This window comes from Callospermophilus lateralis, chromosome 7 (assembly GCF_048772815.1).
Source record: "Callospermophilus lateralis isolate mCalLat2 chromosome 7, mCalLat2.hap1, whole genome shotgun sequence".
Taxonomy (NCBI): Eukaryota; Metazoa; Chordata; class Mammalia; order Rodentia; family Sciuridae; genus Callospermophilus; species Callospermophilus lateralis.
In genome coordinates this window covers 26363898-26376441 of record NC_135311.1, presented here as the reverse complement: position 1 = coordinate 26376441, position 12544 = coordinate 26363898, and the positions used below count along the sequence as shown (strand labels likewise).

Genomic DNA, 12544 nt, shown 5'->3' with positions numbered 1-12544 from the left:
CAGCAACTTAATGAGGCCCTAAGCAACTTGGTGAGACCCTTGTCTCAAATAAAATACAAAAACGGGGTTGGTGATGTGGCTCAGTGGTTAAGTGCCCCTGGGTTAAAAAAAAAAAATCGATACTAGAATTATGGCAATGTAGCTTCAGAGGAAGGAGCAGATGGAAGAGCCATTGGGTAGGAAATATCTATAACTGTGCTACACAGGTAGCCCTTAGCTTATGCAGCTTTAATTTAAATCTAAATTTAATTAAAATTATACAAGATTTGGAATTCAGTACCTCATTGTATTGGTCACATTTCAAGTGCTCATTAGCCACATGTGGACCATGCAGATAAAGAGCATTTCCATCATGGCAGAACAATTGGATTGTGCAGATCACAACACACTTTGGGGACTAATTGGGCATAGGGGTGAGGAAGAAAAATTAAAGGATGCAGAGGCTTTGACAGCTCAGTGACTGAGAAAGAGGGTGCTATGAGCAGCAAAGGGAAAGTCAAGAGGAGGAAGAGCCCAACATTGGAGGAAAGATATTTTTTAGCTTCGATCAAACACTAGGTAAGAGTGTGTCCATGGTGTGGGGAAAGCAAAATATCCAGTGGGTCTCCCAGTGTTTATAGAGCAGCCTAGGCTGTATCTGCCTGGCTTAGCCCCTCCAGCGTTCAGTTTCTCCCTGGTCTGTGCAGTTCCCTACAGAGTACTAGTAGGCAGTCAGGCCCTTCAGTGTCTCCCTGTTCACACACCAGGATGAGGGCTGGAGCCCAAAGGCTTTGCTGTTTCCCTAGCTCTTTGGTGCCAGCTGGAACGCTTTTTCCCTCACAGATATTTTGTGCTTCCTCTTCCCTGATGGCCTTACTTCCCCATGCTTGATCCTTGGAAAGTCCCCTGGCCCTCACTCATTGGATTGCTTCCTCTGCAACTGTTCCTTCCCACAGGGACCACCACTTTTTACTTGCTTTCTCTTCCCTCCCAGTTCAGATTCTAAGATCTATTTCTATAATCACTTCCTTGGGTATTTGACCCCTCCCATTGACTTTCACCAGTAAAACCCAGCCCTGATCAAATCCAAGTCTCCTCCAAGTCCCAAGCAATGGAGGGTGGCTGGAGGAAAATCACATAGCCACATTGTGTGGTCTCACTTTATGACCACCAATTCAAGAGTCCTTAGTACTGTCCACACTATGCTTCTCTAGTCACTCTTCCACTATTAACCCAGCCATCAGGCCCTGAATCTAAGAATCGTGATCTTATTGTTTCCTCACATACTGTCCAAGTCCAAATCCACTGCAATCAAAAGGTATCTAAATAAAACTAAAATAAATAAAACACATTACAAAGCAGCCCTTTTCTCACCTTGTACTCTGCTGCCATCCTAGCTCAAGCTAACAAGAAAAGCCTTCTTGCTGGTCTCCTGTGGGCCTTTGTGATTCTCCATTGTGTACTTTTCTCTCTCACACACACACAGCAAGACTTTTAAAAACATGAATCAGATGTAGTCATTCCTGGACTCACCCTCCTCCCAGAGCTTCCTGTTGCTCTTATAATGACCCATAGGCTCCACAGGATCTGGCTACTTGCCCACCTTTTGAGCCTAACTATTCCTGCTCTCTGGCAGGCTGACAATGCTCAGCCATACTGGCCTTTTGCTGTTTCTCAACATGGCAGGGGCATCCACATCTCTAGGTTTATGGCTGTTTTTCTTTCAGCCTGGAAAGCCGTTCCTCTTCTCTATCCCGTAACTTCCTAGTTTCATTCCTTCATATCACGCACGTATGGGCACAAAGGTCTCCTCTGAGAGGTAGCTTATAATTTCACTCTATCCCCTATTTTATTTTTCTCACACCCCTTACCACTACCTGAAATTTTTGTCATTTGTTCCTGTCCCCTCTCCCACCCCGTTAGTATGCAAACTCCACGAGTGCGTTGGCTTGTCTGTGGCTTTACCCTCTGTGCCTAGAACAGCGCTCAATTAGTACTCGATGAATGGTTGCGTTCCCTCCAAATTCTATTCCTCCTGAATCTCTGACCCTTCGTCATTTTATTTCCGGCTTCTCCTCTCTCTGCAAAGCCGAAAGTACCGGTTCCTGCGCATTACGGTAGTCCTCGCTCACTATCCTTCCCGACGATGCTCCTTTAAGCGGACTCCAAAACGCCACTGGGAAGGCGGAGTCGAAACCTGGTAGTCGGCGACTCGGAGGGGCGGGGCGGTCTAGGGGGCGGTGCCTGCGTGCTGCGTGCGTGCGCGTTCAGGAGGCGCCGCCGCCGCCGCCGCTCCCGAGGCCGCCGCCGCCGTCGCCGCCGCGCAGAGCCGGAGCCGGAGCCAGAGCCACGGCCGAGAGGAGGGAGGAGGAGGAGGAGGTGGTGGAGGAGGCGCCGGACCCGGGGGGTGAGTGAGGGGCGGGGAGCCTCAGCCGGCCTCACAGGGAGCGGGGGACGCGGGTCCGCCGAGTTGGGGCTGTGGCGGCTCACGCTGCGGGTTAGTCCTCTGGCTCCCCCTTCCTCCGCGTTCCCTCGGTGTCCGGGGCGGCGGCCCGGGGGCCTGGCCGGCGGGAGGGGCTGGGGCTTGTAAGGCCCGGCAGCCGCCGCCGGAGCCAGGGCCAACCACGCCCGCCAACCCAGCCGGTCGACTGTGGCTGGGCCTGCGGGAGACGGTCGGGAGGGGCCGGGCCGGGTGTGGGAGAGAAAGAGGACATTGTGTCCCCCACCCTCCAACTCTCCGAGGTGTCATGGCACAAGCTTATTTCCCTCGCCATCTCCTCGGACGCAGTGCCCTCGCCCCTCGCTGCCTGAGAGATGAAGAAGATTGGACTTAGCGGCTTTTTTTTTTTTTTTTTTTTTTTTTTACTCTTGCTGTCCCCAGTCTAGGGTCAGAGCTTCCTGCAAACCCAGCTTGCCCTTTGGGGGCACACGAGGAGGGGTCAGAGCGTTTGGTGCATTTTCTGTCCTCTGTCCCCTGCTAGAGAGCTGCGGGTGGACTGTGGCATGGCCCTCGGCACTTCTGTCAGGGATCAGGGTCCCCCTTTCCTTCCTGTTCCCCCAGTGGATAGGCTGACATCTCTACATGCCACTCCACCTCAGCCCCTTTCCCGCCCTCTTTCACCCATGTCTTCTGTAGCATGCCATGTGTTCGCCTTTTCTACCTTGGTTTTTCTTGGGTCTTTGCTACCCTCAATTTTGTTAGGAAAGAGGTCACAGTGTGTTTCTTGTCTTCCTTCAATCTAGGGTTTGTTAGGAGTGTTGGATTGGTAGGATTGTCGCTTATGCCTTTACTCAGGAAGTTAAGGACAGTTTCTTCAGTTAAGTTGTGTAATTTGCTGCTGTAGGGAGAAGAGGAGGGAAAGACAGTTGTACCTAAAAAATGAGATCTCAAAGGGCTGAAAACCACAGAGTTTAGGGGACCTTTGACCTCTCAGAAAAAGAACTATCACTGAAGAGTTACCTATTCTTTCTTCAGATGGAAAATCATTTTGTCACTGCTTTGAAGGGAGGAAGGTATGAGAAATGAAATAACAGGGCAGGAGGTTACTGGGCCACAGTCTTACAGGTAGCACTCTTTTTTGCTTCTTGGGTGGAAGATGATGATTCTGTTTTTATTATAGTAAGAAAAAAGTGTCAGTTCTTATATTTAACTTGGGGAACTTACCTTCAAGAGCATGCTGAGGGCAGTCTCACAAGTGATGCTACTGGAAACAGGATTTGGAAACTTTCTTGGGGTTTCCTGTCAGAATGTGTGTTTGGGGGAGGTATGTATAGTTTTTCTTTTCTTTTGATGTAATTGATTTCTGCAATACTTTGACATAATAAACACCAAAGTAGGCTCCATACTCATTTCTGTCTTTATTATGCTTTACTGTAACACTTTTGAAATTATATTTATATTGTGTGATGTTGTGTTTTAGTGTGGTGTTTTTGTGAATCTTGTTATGTTACCATTTTGAATTAGGTTCTACTTCAAATATGAATAGATGTAAACTATTGAGGACTGTACATATTTGGTATTTGTTGAATGAATTAAGTGATTTACGAAGATTTGTCTAGGTGTTGTATGTCTTCTGTCTTTTTTCAGAGGTACCTTATGTTAAGATATTGCATTTTACTCCTACTGTATAAAATGGCAATTCTTAATCTTTTCTAGGCCACTGACACCTTTGAGAATGTGATGAAATATATGGACCATACCTCCCCCCAAAAAGTAACAAGCATTTGTGCACAAAATTTTGCATTCAGCTTTAGGGATCTTTTGAAGCCAACCTTGGATACTGTCTTTTTTTTTAATATTTATTTTTTAGCTTTATGTGGACACAATATCTTTATTTTATTTTTATGTGGTGCTGAGGATCGAACCCAGTGCCTCATGCATGCCAGGCGAGCGCGCTACTACTTGAGCCATATCCCTAGCCCCTGGATACTGTCTTAAGTGAACTGAAATCAGTATGTTGTTTCATATCACAACTGTTTCAAAGCCTTTGTTCACTTTTTTGTATGCCCTCAGGAATGACAGTATCTACACTTTGAGTCTTTGAGAACAGATTTAAGAGTGATTATTACTACAGATTCATGGAGGAAAGTTCTCAATAACTTTTACCAGTCAGTTATAAACCAGTACCCCCATAGCTTCTAAAGAAGTAAGATTGTTCTACTCACTTTAGTATCTTAAAATCATAATTACAACTGAATTACAGTTTTTGTTTGTACAAACTACTTTTTTTTTTTTTTTTAATACCAAGGATTGAACCCAGGAATGAACCACTGAGCCACAACCCCAGCCCTTTTTATGCTTTATTGGAGTCAGGTCTTACTAAGTTCCTGAGGCTGGTTTTGAACTCACAATCCTCCTGCTTCAGTCGGCAAGGTTGCTGGGATTATTGGCATCACACATCCAGCCAAACCCTTTTTTAGCAATATGATCAGCATTTGAAAATATTGACAAATGATTCATTTTTCCCATTCTCTTTAAAACTTGTTTATAGGCATGTTTTTATGTAGTTAATAATTAAATAAACATTCAGTGTTAATTCAGTGAGTATTGAATACCTACCTACTATGTTGAGAGAACAGTCCTTGTTGTCCTGGACCTTATATTCTAATCAGGAAGGACAGGCTATAACCAAATAAATATAAAATATGTCAAGTGATAAGAGCCTCTTTATGCAGAAGAGTAGGCTGAGGGCCCAGAAAAACATTGACCAGGAGGAACTGAGAGTGGATCAGAAAGTGAGGGATGTGTGTTCTCTTGAGGGAAAAGGTATATGCAGAGAGGACTTTTAAGTGCAAAGACCCCTGAATGTACACCTGGCCTTTTTGAGATCATCTAGGAAGCTGCTGAGTTTGGAGGATAATAAGCAGGAGTGAAAGGGAGAAGAGAGCTTGAGGTTAGAGAAGTATCTGGGGCTGCTTGAAGACTTTGTAGACCATAATAAGAACTTTGAACTTTACTTTGAATTGAGATGGGAAACAATTGTAAGATTTTGAATAGAAGAGAGATCCTATTGTGATTTAAGTTTGTGAACATCATTATAGTTAGTATGTGAAAATCAGTGTGTGGGGGAGAGAGATGAGAATGTAATTAATTCAGAGGTAAATCTTCATTTTTAACCTTTTTCAGTGATTGCAAAACAGTCAATCTTTTCACTCTTGGGCCACTCTTGGGCGTCTAGGTAGCTTCCCTCACCCTCTCCATTAAAATAACAATGGAATTAACATTTGCAGAAGGAACATTTTTCTTTTGGATTTTTTTGGGATTCATCCAGAGGAATCAAAGTATATAGATATATTTGTCCGGTGTCTATCTGAATTGCCTTCAAAAAATAGTTTTGACAGCCATGGTTGTTGAGCTTAAGTTTCATGGCAATTTTATTTTCATTGGGTATTATTAACACTTAAAAAATAGTTTCAGTCATAAAATGATGTCTTTTAGATTGTTAGATTGAATTTAGCTCTCCCCCTTCTTCAACATTTAACCACAACGCTAATTGTTAGGAATACAGAGATGAATTAGACAGGGTCTCTGCCCCCAGGGAGTTTTTTATATTTAGTTGTAATTTGTAATCTAATAGTTAAAGAACTCAGGATCTTGCCAGTGTTTTCTGTTACACATGAACTTTTAGTGTATGGTTAATGATCTCATATATAAAATAGGCATTCCTGTTGGACATCAGTTTTTCATATTGGTAATTACTTTTTTTCTTACAAAGTAAGATTATGTAATTTATGTTTTATATGATGTCATTAGAATCTTATAGCTTTGACAGCATCGTGTTTTGTTCTTTGCAATAAATTATGCAACTAGTACTTGGTTGAGGACTCTCACAGTTGAATTTTTAAATTGTAATTCTTTATGGTTATTCAAAAAAACAGACTTGTTTTTGTTAAATGAGGTCAGCTTTATGTCTTTGAAATTTATTTCCTTTATAGAGAAGGATGATACCAGGTTTTGTTTTTGTTTTTTGATAGAAAGTAATACCACTGTGAGGACATTTCTAGTTTTGAAATGAGCTTCAACATCAATGAAGTGAGTAAATTGAACTAAATTGGATTGCCTGAAAGCACCTATCACAGTGTGTGACATGTGCTGGAGATCCAATAGGTATTCATTGAACCTCAGATAACTTCTAAACTCTTGGTTCTAAAATTCTCTTATTTTAGATGTTCAATAAAAATAACTCTTATAAAGCATTTTTATCTTAATATTGTGGGTACATTTAAAATTGTGAATATAAGCTTACTTCTTCCTAATGTTATTTTTCCAAATTCAATTAATCAATTGTAAAGGGTTGGCATTTTCTGCTCTTTCTGATGTCATATAATTGTTGCATCACTTAATGCCCGATTTACATCTTATGGAAGATATTAGCATTAAACAAAAATATTAAGTTTTCATACGTTACTGAGATAGATGAAGTATCTATTTTTGGTGTATATGCATGAAATTTGTGGATTACAAACCATAGTTTTTAATGTTATTCGGTATCCTATACACAAAGATAATTTTGACCCATTCACATTTTAAATTTTGTATAATAATGGTAAGTGGGTTCCCGTTGAATGATTCACACTGTCTCAGCACGCTAGGCACAGTTTTGAGATGACTGGTTAAGAGGACAAAAATGATCCAGATGAGTACTGAACCTGTAAGCTTAGGATGGTTCATTATCATGATGTTCTGATCAACAAAGCAGTTCAACAGAGAACTGTGCCATGCTCTCATTTCCGCTTGAAAATAGGCCTTTTAGAAGTAAAAGATACAAACATGCACACACACACATGCAACAATTAAAAAAAAAAAAAAAGAAATGGATTAAGTTAGAGTTGAAACCAGAAATGATATGCTTTTATAAATGGCCTGAAAATGATTCTTTTAATATAATTTTCAGAAGTACATAACATACATATAGAGGATTAACTGTTTTGTGAAATAAACTTTAATCACTACACAAGTGAATGTTTAAAAAGCACTTGTGACTTACTTAGGCTACATAAATTTATGGTAGATACATATGAAAAATTCTTTATAAATCACTCCAGTTTTCCCAGTATTTTTATTTCTAGGTACCATTAAGCCTATTTAGGTACCGTTGGTAGACAGTGATTCAAAGTGTGGAATGGCAAACTTAACCAAAGTTAAAAATTAAATGTGTAATCCTGTGTTTGTTTTTATAATTTATTTACATAGGGCTTTATTGCATAAGAATAGGAATATACTAAACTGCAGATAACTCATAAAAGACACTGTTGAATTAATTAAAAATTTGAAAGGCCTTTGAATTCACAAGTCTGTATACCTATAACATGGTACTCTTTTTTTTTTTTTTTTTCTTTTTTTAACAATGCTGCGTTATACCCACTTGTTTGGTTGTTTAAAAAAAAGTGATTTTTGGATAGGACTGTGGTTTAGCTATCATAGTCAACTATAAAGGCACAGAAAACTAAGTATAACTGTTTGGACAAATTCCAAATGCAGTTTATACTACTCTAATTCAGTAGTAGGAAATCTCTTATTGTAAACTAAACATTTCAGATTTTTCAGATGTGTAATCAGGAGAATCAATTCATTCATGTTATTTTCAGTGATATTTTAAAATTCATTTATAAATAGAATCATTCTGTTCTAGACAAGTTGGCTATGTTATAGAAAGATAATAAGGCAACCACTAAGTTAATTCTTTTAGCAGTTGAAATTTAACACTTATCTTTGAATTATGTCATTTACAGTCAAGCCCAAATCTATTGATGCCTTTTGAACTGTTCTTTAAATTCTATTGTGAAAATGTTGCATAATTTCATTAATAGTTTTCAGATTCAGTAGATGTTTAGTGACCCAAAATTAGGCTCTTTGATGGACAATGAGATATAAATATGTGGCTTCTACTTTTAAGGAATTTACAGCTCAGTAGTTTATTTTGTTTGCTAAATTCTGATATACTTTTTATAAATAAATGTTGTAATTTCATGGAGAAGTAAAAATAGAATAACACTCATTTTCTAAGTAAAATGAATGTTCTTAGTTGTTGAACAGCTATTCCTGTGGTCTTTTTTCTAACAACCTTTTAGTACTACAGCAGATCAGTTTCCCAGTTACTGAAACTATAGTAAAATAAGAATTGTAGGTTGGAGCTATAGCTCAGTGATGAGGTATGCATGTAGGAATCTCAAGGTCCTGGTTCAATCTTCAATACACACACGCCCACTAAAAGAATTATTTGTGTTGCTGCCTGATTTACTTCAGTTCTAGACTTTATATTTTGTCAATTGCTTTTATATTCAAATATTTATACACAGACTAGACTATATGTATGCCAAGCATATGTATGCATGTTTATATGAACTGCATTGTAAAAAAGTTGTTCAGCTAGCAATTTTAATTCTCTGTTTAATATTAGAAGTTAGATTTTTCTGTGTATTTGTATTTTTTGTTGTTGTTGTTCTTTTTTTTCTTTTTTTTTTTTTTTTGGTAGAACATCTTGTTAATTCTTTTTTCTACACTGATTAAAATCATTGTGTGCCACTAAAGTTTACTATCTGATAGGACAGAAATGTCCAAATAGACAAAATGTATCAATGTGCATTTTTAGTGAAATTTGATAGTTTGTAAGTTTAATCTTCAAGTTTCTCTCCCTACCTTTAGATTTAACTGTGATGTACTTATAAGGCAGCAACCATATATTTAGTTTGCACAATGAGTATGGTTTTTCTGACTTTACCATTTTGCATGTTTTCAGTTAGGATCATTTAGACATTTATTATTCTCAATAGATATATACAGTAAAACAATCCATTTAACTATTACTTTCTATTGATACATTGGCTGACTTCTGATAGTGAAGCTTGTGCAGTTTCATAAATATTACTGAGTTTTGGATGACATTCTTTATACAATCTAAAGTGAATATGAGCTTTATAGAAGCTGAAAACAAAACAAGTCTGATATTTTCTTTGTGCTAAGAAATGTAGTTCCTATTTTAAGTAATATGCTCTTGTTAGGCTCAGGATCGTTTTCAGTGAATATAACTACTTAAACACTTTTCCTCATTTAAAATAATTCATGTTACATTGTGGCAAATTCTGAACAGAATACAAGTGTAAAAAAGAAGTTGAAAATCACCCATGATAGACACTCATGAAGTCTATCATAGGAGACACTTACTGATAATGTTTTAATATATATTTTCCCAGTTCTTTTCTTGCATGTACAGATTTTTTATTTTTATTGAAACTAGAATTATACTTTTATATATACTATTTCAATATTCCTTTTTCCCCCTTGAATGGAATATTGGTCTCCTAGTGTGATTCTTTATGATATTACTATTTTAAATAACACTGGTACAAACATTTTTGTACATTTATCTTTGATTGCATCTCTGTTTTGTTTTGTTTTTCTTTCTTTAGGATAGATTCCCAGAAGTGGGATAACTGGATCAGAGGGTGGTTACCCTGTATAAGAATGTGTGTCTCACTGCACCTTCAATGGCATTGAGTAGGTCAGTTTTTATAATCTTTGCCAATTTGATAGATATCTGTTACATTCTTGGGTGGTAATCACAAAATCCTCGTATTATTAATAATCAATAAAACCATCATAGTGTATGAGTAGTAATTTGTAGTTATCTTCAAAAAAGTTGGTTGAAATAAGTTTTTTAAGAAATATTTTAGGTAAAAGTAATCTTTGTGATCAAAAGTAAATTGAAGTTCCAATTTGAATGTTCTTATTTTTTTTGGAAATATAGTTTTCATGTTCTTTAACTAAAATGACAAACATAAGAAAACTTGTTTTATAGTGTGTAATATTACATAAAATTAAATTATTTCAGATAGATAAGTGGAATAGTGACATGATCCTGACTTAAAAAAAAATTATTGGGGCTGGGGTTGTGGCTTGGTGGTAGAGCACGCGCCTTGCATGTGGGGCACTGGATTCGATCCTCAGCACCACATAGAAATAAATAAAGGCATTGTGTCCATCTACAACTAAAAAATATATTAAAAAAAGAAAACCAAACTATTGTATTTAGAGATGGCTCTGGAATTGTAAACCTGATCCTTTCTCTACCATTTATTAAGTATATGATTTGAGGCAATTTACTATATGATTGGATGTTTCTAAACCTTGGCTATTATCCTTAAAAGGTGATTAGTAATAACTACTTCATAGAATTATTGAAAAGGGTTAAAAGTATTGTATAAGACTGCTTGGTGCATAGTAATAAGCTATTTTTGTTAAATTTATTTTTTTCTGCTAGTGTCAGGGAGGGAAGAAATATCTTGTTTTTGTGTCCTTGTTTACATGAATAAATACAGAGATGCAAAGGAGTGGCAGACATTCTTTGCGGCAGGAATGGGATATGACGAGTTAGAAAAGCAGTTGAGAAATTGAAGGTCTTGGGATTAACAGAAACCTAGGCTTTTGATTAGTTAGAAAATATGGAGCTAAGATAGTACAGATTGATGGACTAGACCTTGTTAGACATTGAATGATAGGTTGAGAAGTGTAGACTTTGTTCAGGAGCACAAGAAGTTTTGATATGAATAAAATGACTGATAATATTTATCAAAAGGAAGTTCTGCTTAAAGAGTATTGAGGAAGGAAAAGGTGGATGATAGGAAGGTCTGGTTTATAACTGGTAAGGTCCTATCTGGGGGCCTTTAATGGAAAGCAAGAGGGAAGGTTTGGGGCAAGTTGCTGGGAGTCATTATTGTGAAGATCTTTGTGTTCAGTTTGGAGATGAAATTCAAAAGAAACTGTTTAAGTTTAAGATCAAGGCTGCTTAGAGTTCAGTTACCTTTAAGAGAAGATAGGCCTCTAAATACTTCCATTAGTACTCCTCTTATTTATTTATTTATAAAATATTTATTCTTAAGTTTTAGGTGGACACAATATCTTTAATTTATATTTCTGTGGTGCTGAGGATCGAACCCAGTGCCTCGTGCATGCTAGGCAATCACTCTACCACTGAGCCACAACCCCAGCCCTTTTTTTTGTTTTTTTTTTAATTGAAGGGTAAAAGATGACTAACATGTCACCAGTGAACAGCACATATTTATTTATTTTTAATATACATACAGTCTCTTGTGGAAATTTTACTTTTTTAGCATTTTGAGTTCTTGGTTAACAGGGAACCCTCACTTTTAGACTGCACATTTCTGGAGTTATTATCTTAAAACTCTTCAGTGTAAGGTGAAGTTCTTTTGCATGTCATTTTGCAGCATTCACAAATGCTACTAGACTTTAAAAATATCTGTTAAGTAAGCAGAAGTGATAAGTGAAGTGTAGACTTCTTGTTCATCAAGCAGTGTAGAATGTTGACAGCATTACAATATGGAGCAACAAAAAATGGAATTTGAGTGTATGATCTTTTTTTTGGCGGGGGGAGGGGGGATTGAGCCCAGGGGCACTTAACCACTGAGCCACATCCCCAGCCCTTTTTTGTATTTTATTTAGAGTTGCTTAGGGCATCACTAATTGAGGCTGATTTTGAACTTGCTGTCTTCCTGCCTCAGCCTCCTGAGCTATTAGGATTATAGGTGTGCTCCACTACACCTGGCATTAATTCTTTAGAAAGACATATTGCTTTTAGTATTCCTGTTTTCCCCCTTCTCTTAATTTTCTTAAAATTAAAAAAATATATATTATATATATATATATTATACACACACACACACACACACACACACACATATGATATGTAAGTAGGAGATGCCATTTTTAGTCATTCTAGCCCATCTCTAGCTTTAATAGTACTTTCCACTTGACTGAATAATATGCAAACAAGTTGGCCTGAAGATTGATATTAATATTTCTTTTGGACAATTAGCAATCCCCAATTTTTTTTAAAAAAATACAGGTTTATGGTGCTTCCAAGCTGTTTGGCATTTTTTAGTTGTAAATTTTTTTTTTTTTTTTTTTTTTTTTTTTTTTGTGGTGCTGGGGTTTGAACTCAGGGCCTTGTGCATGTGAAGCAAGCAGTCTACCAACTGAGCTATACCCCCAGCCAAGATGTTTGCGTTTTTTAAACTAGTGAGTTGTCATAGCTTTCTGAGTTATTTT

The 12544-nt window shown here is 37.7% G+C and overlaps 1 protein-coding gene across 8 annotated transcripts in view; it reads left to right on the top strand.

Moving 5' to 3' along the window:
• The first annotated feature begins 2261 nt into the window (after positions 1 to 2261).
• Positions 2262 to 12544, top strand: part of Rap1a (RAP1A, member of RAS oncogene family) — a 92376-nt gene continuing 82093 nt past the window's right edge. For 3 of the 8 annotated variants that reach the window (XM_076863046.1, XM_076863040.1, XM_076863041.1), the window contains exons 1-2: positions 2262 to 2386; positions 9889 to 9980. In XM_076863046.1, coding sequence (XP_076719161.1) covers positions 9967 to 9980 — 14 coding nt within the window. In that variant the 5' untranslated portion in view covers positions 2262 to 2386; positions 9889 to 9966. Of the gene's footprint in view, positions 2387 to 2448; positions 2477 to 9888; positions 9981 to 12544 lie in introns of those variants that run through there. The other 5 variants (XM_076863047.1, XM_076863039.1, XM_076863042.1 and 2 more) reach the window with 3 other exon arrangements.